Here is a 12,454-nt window from a genome sequence, read left to right on the forward strand (position 1 = left end):
TCACGTTCATTGCAAACAAATGTACAGTACATCAAGTATTTTGAGTGTTTATTGCATAAAGCTTAATCCAAAGTAGTTTCCCAGTCTAGTAAACACACTCTTTCTATTACATTGTAATACATTATATCCTAAGATACCATAAAAAAATCAAACATGAGAACATATCAACCCTCTTAGTATTGTGCTTCATGCTCAGTGTCACTACAGTCCTCTTCACTTCCCTTATCTTCTTCCTTCAGTTCCCAGAGTGGGGCTGGGGGTGGGTTGTGATCCTCCGCTTCTACCTCAGTCCCCAGGATCTGCCTCTGCACCAACTTGAAGTAGAGGCCTCCTCTGGCCATGAGTTCAGCATGACGGCCCTGCTCCACCAAAAGGCCTTTGTCAATCACTAGGATGTTGTCCGCTCTCTCCACTGTGCTCAGCCTGTGAGCTATCACTACAACCGTGTGGTCTCGCATTAAGTTGCTCAGAGACTGCTGAACCTGTAAAAAAGCAGTGACACAAATTAAGTCAAATGCGAGAATGAAAATGATATTTGATGTACAGTAATGTTAAATGTTAAAAGCTTATTTTAGCCCTGGCCTGTCAGTGAAATAGTCATGTCTTACAATGTATTCACTCTCTGAATCCAGTGCACTTGTGGCTTCATCCAAAATGAGAATGCAAGGGTTTCTGATGAGAGCTCGGGCAATAGCAACTCTCTGCTTTTGTCCTCCAGACAGCTGAGTGCCCTTCTCCCCAACCCCTATAACAGAGGACAGATAAAGCTTTATCATCAAACTCTTAAAACAGACAAGTGAAAGAAAAGTACAACATACTGTAGAATGCTGATGACTGCAGTGTCAAACTATCAATGAGAGCAAATCAATCTATTCATTCTACTGTTATTATTTTTTTGCAATGGAGAAGACATTCAAATGTTTAAGTCAGAAAAAGATATGCCCACAATTTAAATTGAATAAAAATGGAATTGGAATGAGCTCTAACAAAGTTTTAGTACACATATTAAAAATTATAATTCACAAGAAATATATACAAAATATCACTGTATTGTAAAGTCAACACCTACAGAAAAAATTAACTCACCAGAGTCATAGCCTTCGGAGAGGCCAATTATGAAGTCATGTGCATTGGCATTAATGGCAGCTTTGATGATTGCCTCCATGGGAGCTTCAGGCAAACCATAGGAGATATTCATTTGTACAGTTCGGGCAAATAGAACAGGCTCCTGACCTACCAGTGCCACCTATAACAAAACAATGCACTTATTTACTTGCAGTTAAGCCAATTCATCCATTTACATTACCAACAATTACTGACCTCCTATGGTCATAAAAGGTACTGCAAGCTGCAGATCAAACCAATAGAACTTCTAAAATTGTCTTTACATTCATCAAGGAAAATGCATTTATGCAAAATACAGTAGGAGAGATGAAGCCCAGCAAAAATCCCACCTTAGAGTGATAATACTTGTGCTGGTAGGCGTTCACAGGTCGGCCATCCACTAGCACTTGGCCTTGCTGAGGGGCATAGAAGTTCTCTAGTAAACACACGCATGAGCTTTTTCCACCACCAGAGGGCCCTACCAGTGCAGTTACTTGCCCTGGGCGAAGACTGAAGGATACATTCTGGGAACAAAATGTGGGTTTAGTTTCCTTCTCACTTCTAGGAATTGATTAAATAAGATATCAACGTAAAAGTAAAACAAGAAAACTTGGTTACATAGCATTAAGCAGATGCTTTTTTATTCAAAGTTACTTGCAATATGTTCGGGGGCAAAGTAGTGATAAATGGTGGATAAATAAGGATCTCAGTAATTCTGCAGCTGAATGGTTCTCTACCTGAAATCAATTAAATGTTCAACCTTTTAGTTTTTAGTCCAGATAGTTCACACAGAATAGCACGCACAATTACATTTACACGTGTTGTTCTAAACCCATATGACTTTCTTTCTAGAGAGGGGCAAAAAAAAAAACTTCTGTAAATCTTAAAGCAACTACAGTTGTCAGTATTAATGCATTATGCATGTGATTAATTAAAAAAGTTTAACATGTTAATTTTTCTTAATCACGATTAAGAAACGCATTTCCGCGATGAATGCATTTACTGTTAATACAGCATAAACACTGGTTGGAAGAGCGGAACCTTTGTAATGTGTCCGCCTGAAGTGTTTATACTGACGCACACACCACAAACACACGCACAACAGCGCTTCCGTGTCAGTGATAAAACAATGGAGAAAAGACCTCTTAATGGTATTTAAAGTCCAAAACAAGCCCAGATGGAACTTGTTATAGTAATCAATTATTTTTCAGCCTATGTTGGGTGCATTTTAATTACCACAGAAGCACGGCAAATCTTAACTATCAACAAAATGCAGAATGAGACATTTTTTGTCTGCAAGTGCTTTTCATTTGGAGTTCAAAGTGCCGCTTGACGCTGGCGCCCTGATGCGAATCATAAACGTGGCTTCACGATTGCTGTAACAAAGCGGATAGCCACAGTCTACCAGCAGATTAATATTGTGGAGGATGAGATTTTAAGAGATTAATGCCCATTGCAATGAATATGCAACATACTGTTTGTCGGGACTAGTTGTTTCAATTAGTCGAACTACTGGGAAACATTTAATGTTACTTGAATTGGTGCTATTTAGTGCATTTCTATCTTTATACTGTGGAAAGCTTTGTTTGGAAAATGTTAATAAAGCATTATACTGTTACATATTGTTTTGTTTTCTTTCCTAAGATGGAAATAAATGCATTTTGACAAAAAACAATAAAAAATTGTAATCGACTGTCAGCACTATAATAAATCCTTAGAATTTTCTACTGTTACATTAAGTACATTAAGTAGCAGGATATAAAACAAAATACAATAAAATAAAATCTACACCTGCCACCTCAAATCTTTAAAGAGTACCTTCAATATATCCATCTCTGGCCTTGTTGGATAGGCAAATGTCACATTTTTAAATTCCACCTGCCCTTCAAATGTCCCTGGAGCTTCTTGACCATCAAGGGAATGTTTGGGTTTTCTGTCAATATATTCAAACACTTTCTCTGCAGCGCCAACGCCTTGCATCAGACCAGTGTACACTGATGATATACTCTGTCAAATGAAAGGGTGATACTCAGTTTTTTCAGACTCATCATATGGTTACCCAAACAGGACACGCACATAGATAATAAAACAACAGCAACGTACCTCCAGGGCCTCTCCAAGTTCCAGCTCATAGATGATAAAGGAAATGAGGGTCCCCCCACTCATTTGATTTGTCATCACCAGGTGGCCTCCATAAAATAGGATTGTTACTTGTAAGGCCAGCTCGGAGACCTAAAAACAGATGTTAATGCGGAGAGAGGACAGATTAAGCACTAGCATGATTGTCCAGACCTCCAAGAGACTTAAAATGCCCCAGACATTTCCACAGATAAAACTGTGACAGGAAGTCACTTCATTCAATGAGGATTTTACAAAGATAAAAGTTTTTGTTTTGTTTTGTTTTTTTTAAACCTTTGAGATACCTACATAGCTGGACCACATGTAACAGGCGTAGGCAACTGCTTGCTTCTTGTTAATAACGAACATCTCCTGCAGTCTGCTGTAGTATGAGTCACTCTCTTGATCCTCATTAGCAAAACTTCGCACTGTCCTCATGGCTGATATTGTTTCTTCTGCCACTTTATTGGCCTGGGCCAGTGCTGTTTGAACGTCTTTGGTTAATTTCTGTAAAATAGCATAAATGTTTATTGCTTCTCTTTTTGTTTCAAGTATGCTATAGTAATATACATATAGCTGGGATAATATAACAATATAAATATGAGTATAAACTACAATATACAACTTTCCATGTCTACTTAATGCATGTATTGTGGATTTATTTCAACATGGTGTTGTGGGACAGAAAGTTATTCTGTGCATGTGAATATATTGCTCAACTCACCTTGTAATACTCTCCATAAAGCTTGCACACTACAGCAATGTAAGGGAACCCCATAATGGTGACTAGAGTCAGCTTCCAGGACATGCCAAACATGAACATGAAGATGCCCAGAGCTTTCACAAAGCTACGCAGGAACAGGTTCACATTTTGTGAGATCAAATCGCTCACCTGAGTAGTATCTGAGGTAAGTCTAGAGGTGATGTCACCTGTAAGCCAAGCCATTGAGAACTTAATTATTTATGAATCACTTCTGCATTAACTTCCATTGTGGTGCAGAGCAATCTTCATCAGACAATAACGGGGGGAAAAAAACAATAAGGAGAATAGAGTTTTTGTTAGAATGTCATTTTCTGTTATAATGACATATGTCATAAAAAAATATATATTTTAGTACAAATTAAACCTCTTTAACTCTTACTGTACAATTCGATGTTATGATGAATAGAATTCTAAAAAATATATATATTTTTTTTTTTTTGTGTTTTTTTTTTTTTTTTTTTGTCCTAAATTTGTCAGCATGTAATTCTGGTTCTGTTCACACCATCTCCCACTAAAAAGTCTTTTTTTATTCCACTAGATGGCAGCAAGTACTAGAATTTTTTTTTTTCCTTTATCACCTTCTGTCACAAAATGCCAACATGAAATATAGGTGGAGCTCTAATGCATTTTAGCCCTCACAGATGTGCTGGTCCGTGAACATTCAGTATAATTTTTAGTTCATGCACCAGCCCTACTGTTTCATCGAATATCTCAGCCTCTGAGTGGACTAGAAGCTCAGTCTAGGTGTCATCATAAAGCTGAGGTCCTCCCCTTTGCGTTGGTGTATATAATTTGTTATCATCAACAGCCGATAACATATATTTGTGATAATTTGTTTAGCAGCTTTTTCCTGCTAGACCACATATTTTGTTCTGGACATCTATTGTTCTGGTTATCTATAATTATCTCAGATTCTAAGCTTTCAAACGATACCCCATATGCCTGACCTATGTATTCGCAGACTTTATCATTTTAATCATAAACTTTTTTTGCAACATAGCATTTGGACCCACCAGCAGGTCCGCAGTGTTGAAGAGGATAAGGAGCAAAACTGACATGTTTGGTGCAAGCTATGATGATATTATTACCTGTATGGTTGGAATCAAAGAAACCAATTTCCTGATGCATTAGTGATCTGAAAAGAAGGTTCCGGAGCCGGATGTTCAACCTGGCAAATGTAATAGAAAAGACTCCTCCACGGAATCCAGTGGCTATGGAGCTGGAAATAAACAAAAACAAAATATAAATGGATAAACTCTGCAGGAAGGTAGTTTGCCAGGAAAGTGACTGGGCACCTATGGTTTATGGTATGACTCTGACCCTATACAATAATATTTGTCAAGTCATATACACTATATTGCCAAAAGTATTCGCTCACCTGCCTTTAGACGCATATGAACTTAAGTGACATCCCATTCTTAATCCATAGGGTTTAATATGACGTCGGCCCACCCTTTGCAGCTATAACAGCTTCAACTCTTCTAGGAAGGCTTTCCACAAGGTTTAGGAGTGTGTTTATGGGAATTTTTGACCATTCTTCCAGAAGCGCATTTGTGAGGTCAGACACTGATGTTGGACGAGAAGGCCTGGCTCGCAGTCTTCGCTCTAATTCATCCCAAAGGTGCTCTATCGGGTTGAGGTTAGGACTCTGTGCAGGCCAGTCAAGTTCTTCCACACCAAACTCGCTCACCCATGTCTTTATGGACCTTGCTTTGTGCACTGGTGTGCAGTCATGTTGGAACAGGAAGGGGCCATCCCCAAACTGTTTCCACAAAGTTGGGAGCATGGAATTGTCCAAAATCTCTTGGTATGCTGAAGCATTCAGAGTTCCTTTCACTGGAACTAAGGGGCCAAGCCCAGCTCCTGAAAAACAACCCCACACCATAATCCCCCCTCCTCCAAACTTCACAGTTGGCAAAATGCAGTCAGACAAGTACCGTTCTCCTGGCAACCGCCAAACCCAGACTCGTCCATCAGATTGCCAGATGGAGAAGCGTGATTCGTCACTCCAGAGAACGCGTCTCCACTGCTCTAGAGTCCAGTGGCGGCGTGCTTTACACCACTGCATCCGACGCTTTGCATTGCACTTGGTGATGTATGGCTTGGATGCAGCTGCTCGGCCATGGAAACCCATTCCATGAAGCTCTCTACGCACTGTTCTTGAGCTAATCTGAAGGCCACATGAACTTTGGAGGTCTGTAGCGATTGACTCTGCAGAAAGTTGGCGACCTCTGCGCACTATGCGCCTCAGCATCCGCTGACCCCGCTCTGTCATTTTACGTGGTCTACCACTTCGTGGCTGAGTTGCTGTCATTCCCAATCGCTTCCACTTTGTTATAATACCACTGACAGTTGACTGTGGAATATTTAGTAGCGAGGAAATTTCACGACTGGACTTGTTGCACAGGTGGCATCCTATCACAGTACCACGCTGGAATTCACTGAGCTCCTGAGAGCGGCCCATTCTTTCACAAATGTTTGTAGAAGCAGTCTGCATGCCTAGGTGCTTCATTTTATACACCTGTGGCCATGGAAGTGATTGGAACACCTGAATTCAATTATTTGGATGGGTGAGCGAATACTTTTGGCAATATAGTGTATATGTAAATTTAATGAAAATGTTGACCTGGAGACCTGCAGCCACTATGACAATGCAAAAGGAAGTGTGTCATGGAACCTTTAAACTAATGCCCTTTAAAACTAATTGAGATATTTTAAAACCCAGAATGGCTCACCTGACCAATGCCAACACGGTGAGAGTAATCATTGGCTTGGAAAAAGTATCCATGCTTTTATGTATAACTATGCCATCTATTGCTTTCCCCGTGTAATAAGGTATAAAGGCTTCACCTGTGGAAAGGAAAATCAAACATGAATACTTCGAGGAACACTGTAAGAGATAAGATTCTGTTAAACAACCTACTGTGTTTGTTGTGCAACATGCTATTTAGAAAGTGTGACAAATCAAGCCATTAACAACTAGTGCAATCACAACACATTACCACACAACACTGCAATGATGTGCAATCTAACAGCACTCAGGCCGTTAGGTTTTGAAATCCCTCTTGTGAATATAATTAAAAGGCTTATATAATTAAAAATTTTAATATAATTTAAAAAAAGGTAGAAAACCATAAGCTATCTTGTTGATATGATTAAAAAAACTGTTCCAGTCCCACTCTCAAAGACTACGCCCATTTTAGAGTTACTTAATAAATTTCATTTTGTTATGAATGACAGCTAGATGCATATTGGCAAGTTTCACTGTGAAAGATTAAGGTTATAGGCAATTGTAAACTAATTATTAATTGTTTAGGTAATATGTTACATTTGTGAAATATTTAGGTCATATCATCACTGTGAGAGGCCGTGGAGCACACACAAAAAAACTTACACACAGCAGAGAGGAGAAGAAAGAAGAACGCAATGGCCAGCAAAGCAGAATCCTTTTTACAGTATGACAACAAACGGCCAATTGTGGCCCCTGAATGAGAATCCTCTTTCTTTGATTTTCTGCTCTTCTCACTGGACTCGTCTTCCGTCTCAATGCCATCCACCAACCTCTCTGTCTCCTCACAATCCTCCCTGTCAGAAACAGCATTGGGAGTATTTGCCAGTAGATTCCATAATGTCATGGTGCCAATAGCTGCCACACAAGTCCAGCAGAACAAACTTAGAAACCAGGGGTCATACATTAGAGCTTCCTCCTCAGAAAGCATCAACAACTTGGCCAGAGCATAAGTCATATTTGTAAGGCAGATGAGAGCAACCAGTGTTCCCAGGTTTGATACCCTCCCTGGGCCATCTCTACTGTTGCAGAACACCCCAATGGAGGCACCATAAAGAAGAGTGGCACGTATGACAACCATTCCCCACAAGTCTAGCATTGAGCGGTGTATGTCAAAGCCCTCTATTTCATCTGCAAATATATCAAGACTTGATCCATGGACATACAAGACTGTGGTGACCACAATGTCCACAATACTGAAAACCAGGTTGAAACTGATAATCACTGCAACCCTCATGTTCCTAAACCTGTTGAATGTAACTACTGTACCATACAAACTTGCTCTCTTCAGTAAATTAGGTAATGTAGGTACAATTAGGTGCAGTAAAATTGCAAATAATTAATTAACACGTTTAATCCTTGATACGACTTTAAACCTCCGACCTCTCTTTTAATTCTATGCGTTTTCTTAATTCTAAGCGGTATCTTTAAATAACTTCTATAGGGTAAATATAGTAATGAACCTATAGCGAGAAACCAGACTGACAGGTCTGAAATAAAAGGAGTGCCCTGAAAGAAAGTCAATTTCAATGTACTGTCCTTCTCTCGTTGAATCGCTGGCCTGCGTACGTAGCTTGACACCGGCATAAAGACTACTGCATTAGGACAGTAAAGAATAAGGTATATCTATTTGTCAAACAAATGTATCTGTTTGTTTATCTTTAAGAATCATCCATCAGCTCATTATATCCTTCGTAAATTAATAAAATTTCGCCCAATAATAAAACTAATCTCTGACCCATAATTTCCATCCAACATCCATTGCCTCTTCGCGGTGCAATGACAGGATGGGAAAGGGGAAATGAATACAGTACTAAAGCCCCGCCTCCGTTGCAACTGACCTATCAGAGAGCGTTCTGATCACGTTGGCAAATTTTTGAACATTTACATATTCTGGAAAGCAAGCAAGGAGGACATATATATGGTTTGTCTCAATCAGCTTCCTAGCACCCTATGTCGTGAATCAGTTTATCGTGAACACTAATTCGGGCAAGGGTGTTCGTCCACTGAGCATAAGTTACTGAGACCGGCACATCCGGGATCTTTGGCTTACAACACGTCCCCGCCCCTTTTTGGGGGAAAACAAATGACACTCGCCATAGACTTTAATGTAAATTAGCAATACAAACCAAAACCAAAACAAACCACCGGAATTAAATAATTTATAAATGACACAAAAACACTATGTCAAGTAAATATATGTCCACTCTGCCTGCCACAGAACGCACAAGATAAACCGAAAAGCTTAATTTGATCCATCTTCAATCATGTCCCTTCAGTCTCCCAGCAGGTGCAATAACCCCACTCAGTGGCCAGAGGTGTCCTACCCGGACATCTATTTTTATCTTATCGAGTCTCCAGGTAAGCAAATTAACAGTGAAATACTTTACTTGTAGAGCTGGGCGATATGGAAGCAATTAATATGACAATCACAAAAATAATTTCAAAATGTATGTATATTACGATACCTGCCAAAGTATCCAAAATCAAATGTTGAATAGTCCACTTGATGTTCAGAGCCCTGAACACAATTGTGATATCAAACCAAAACACAAATGATTTAACCTTAAACACAGTATCTGTGCAGACCACAGTATCATATTTTTACTACAATGTGATCCCACTGAAAGAAATACAAATGATAACAATGAGTTATTGCCATCCCCAAGCTAGATGACAGGTAATTAAAACGACTTGTATCACAATTAATTTGTTGTGTTTTCAGGAGATGGAAGCAGAATCTACAGAGAGTGCTCTAAGGTAGATAAGGGACATGGTATGAACTATGAAGCCACTCTATTAAGTCAATATGTTACAATTTATGCCTAGATGTATATAGTTTACTGGCTGGCTAGCGCAGGTAAAGCAATGCAAATTGCATAACAGATATGAATATCAGAATACCAAAATAAAACTAAACATAATATTTTCACTGCAAAGTGCACAAAATAAAAGAAATGTGAAAGTGCTTTTCCAAAATGCAGGTTTTTTTTTTTTTTTTTTTTTTTTTTGTGCACTGCAGTGAAAATTTAGTCTTGAACTTATCCTTGAAGCAGTGTGATTTTGATTCGTGGTCCATCATGCATATTGTATCTGTATTCTATGAATCCTGAGGAGAAAGTTTCGTTTTATTTGTTTGAACTTCATTTTTGTCTAACCAGCATCTCCCTCACACTGTATGTGTCTTAGGATTTCTCATCCCCAACCCTGTCACGGTTGAACACAACACTTCATGACACACTGACTAAGGCAGCGCAAACATGTACAATTTTGTCAACTGTTGCCTCCTCTTTACTTTCCATTCATCCCGCAGACTTAACAAACTGTACAGGAATTGAGCAGTCGAGGATGTGAAACCTGTTCTTCAAGACGCCGATCATACGATTTATGAGGAAAAGCACATAAATAAAATCCTCCACTTGTTTGTAGAAGTGTGTGGTGATGTAGGGTCCCATAGCTTCCCGTATCTTCCCTTCGTATAGCTTGGAGCCATAAAGCCCTTCTATCAGGATCTTTTTTAGGACATGGCAGGGGAACAAATCGCAGATCAGCGTTTTTGGATTTTTTGTTGGTGCAACCAGCTACACAGCAACTCTTCAGCATAGCGTTATTCATTTAAACCGGGTTGTAAGAAGTGTTTACTAGTGATGGGTCGTTCATGAACGATCGAATCTTTTATGTGATTCAGAAGAACGAGTAGTCTCAGAGAGTGATTCGTTCATTTTGTGTTGGCCGCGCATGCACATTGCGCAACCTCCGGTCGTTTGTTACGTGAAAACCACATAGGCGCTGTACAGGAAACAGAAATGATTAGTTCACCTCTCGTCTTCTTGTTCAAGTCGTTGTTATTTTGTCACGTGACAGCCGTATACGTTATGCAGAGCAAAAAGAACGAAGGACTGGAAAAGAACATTCCAGAGGTGAACTAATCTTTCTGTTTCTCATCATTTGTACTTGGCTGCATTATCATTTTTTCCTTATTGGGACTATAATCAAAGTTTGCATAAGTAGACCTGTTGTGTCAATTTGGCTATTGAAAATGTAACATTTTAATTTAATTCTGCTCAAATGAACTAAATGACTTGACTAAAGATTCGTTCATTTTGCTGAACGAGACTCAAAGATCCAAGTCAGTAAAATGATCCGATCTTCCCATCACTGGTGTTTATGCTTTGCCGTCTATGCGGTACGCGGGATTGTTTTCACCCAAATGGGGGCGTGGCAATGAGAGCCTACTCTGGATGACATTTTGCCTGTGTTCTGTCGAAGTCTGTTCCCCCAGACTTCGACACTAACCTAGAGGAAACATAAGGGGAACAGACTTCAACAGTGCCATTAAACTTTAAACATAGGGGAACAGACTTCGACACTAACCTAAGGCGAAACATAGTGGGAACAGACTTCAACAGTGCCGTTAAACTTTAAACATAGGGGGAACAGACTACTACACTAACCTAAGAGGAAACACAGGGGGAACAGAGCTTGACAGCACCGTTAAACATTAAATATAAGGGGAACAGACTTCAACACTAATCTAAGAGGAAACATAAGGGGAACAGATCTCGACAGTGCCATTAAACATTAAACATAGGGGGAACAGACTTCGACACTAACCTATGAGGAAACATAAGGGGAACAGAGCTCGACAGTGCCATTAAACATAGGGGGAACAGACTTTGACACTAACCTAAGGTGAAACATAGGGGGAACAGACTTCGACAGCGATGTTAAAGTTTAAAAATAGGTGGAACAGGCTTCGACAGCGGCGTTAAACATTAAACATAGGGGGAACAGACTTTGACGCTAACCTAAGGTCGAAACATAGGGGGTACAGACATCGACAACGCCGTTAAACATTAAACATAGGGGGAACAGACTTCGACACTAACCTAAGGCGAAACATAGGGGGAACAGACTTCGACAGTGCAGTTAAACTTTAAACATAGGGGGGACAGTCTTCGAAAGTGCCATTAAACATTAAACATAGGGGGAACAGACTTCAACACTAACCTAAGGCAAAGATAGGGGGAACAGACTTCGACTGCGCAATTAAACATAGGGGGAACAGACTTTGACACTAACCTAAGAGGAAACATAGGGGGAACAGACTTCAACAGCACCGTTAAACTTTAAACATAGGGGGAACAGACTTCAACACTAACCTAAGAGGAAACATAGGGGGAACAGAGATCGACAGCACCATTTTCTGATTAACAATTTTTATTGATTCACATAAATGTACCTCATAGAACAAAACATATATACATAGAATCAAACTTAACCCCAACTATTACTCCTCCCCCTCCCCTTCCCAATCCCACCCTAACCCCAGCAACATAACAGTGGTCTTAAATGACATAGACACACATGCACACACATAAAAAAAATACATTAAAAAAACCAAAAAAAAAACCACAACAACAATAATCACACATCCACAAATGACAAATACCCACCCCATTTCTCCGCGAACACTTTATACCTCCCCGTTCCTCTGAATGTAACTTCCACAAAGGCCACCACCCTTCCGATCTCCGAGCACCAATCCTGAAAAGAGGGTGCTCCAGCCAACCTCCAGCCCCTAAAAATGATCTGCCTGGTGATCATGACACTGGTTAAGACCCAATTCTTTATGTGTCTACTTACAATGTCAATGACCGCCCCATCACCCAAGATAACAG

The 12,454-nt window shown here is 39.8% G+C and overlaps 1 protein-coding gene across 2 annotated transcripts; it reads right to left on the minus strand.

The window, feature by feature from the left end:
• Window positions 1-31: 31 nt before the first annotated feature.
• abcb9 (ATP-binding cassette, sub-family B (MDR/TAP), member 9) lies at window positions 32-8,567 on the minus strand. 2 transcript variants are annotated; one of them, XM_051677793.1, is made up of 12 exons: window positions 8,512-8,546; window positions 7,380-7,570; window positions 6,721-6,835; window positions 5,074-5,204; window positions 3,947-4,152; window positions 3,532-3,729; window positions 3,208-3,336; window positions 2,923-3,111; window positions 1,455-1,628; window positions 1,087-1,246; window positions 609-745; window positions 32-482 (listed from the first exon to the last, which is right to left on the minus strand). In XM_051677793.1, the coding sequence occupies exons 1-12, from the start codon at window positions 8,529-8,531 to the stop codon at window positions 174-176; spliced, it is 1,959 nt and encodes a 652-aa protein (XP_051533753.1). In that variant the 5' UTR covers window positions 8,532-8,546; the 3' UTR covers window positions 32-173. The 2 variants fall into 2 exon arrangements, with proteins under 2 accessions (XP_051533753.1, XP_051533745.1); XM_051677785.1 differs by having other exon boundaries at window positions 7,380-8,567.
• Window positions 8,568-12,454: the final 3,887 nt, after the last annotated feature.

The sequence above is a fragment of the Myxocyprinus asiaticus genome, chromosome 3 (genome assembly GCF_019703515.2).
Source record: "Myxocyprinus asiaticus isolate MX2 ecotype Aquarium Trade chromosome 3, UBuf_Myxa_2, whole genome shotgun sequence".
Lineage (NCBI taxonomy): Eukaryota > Metazoa > Chordata > Actinopteri > Cypriniformes > Catostomidae > Myxocyprinus > Myxocyprinus asiaticus.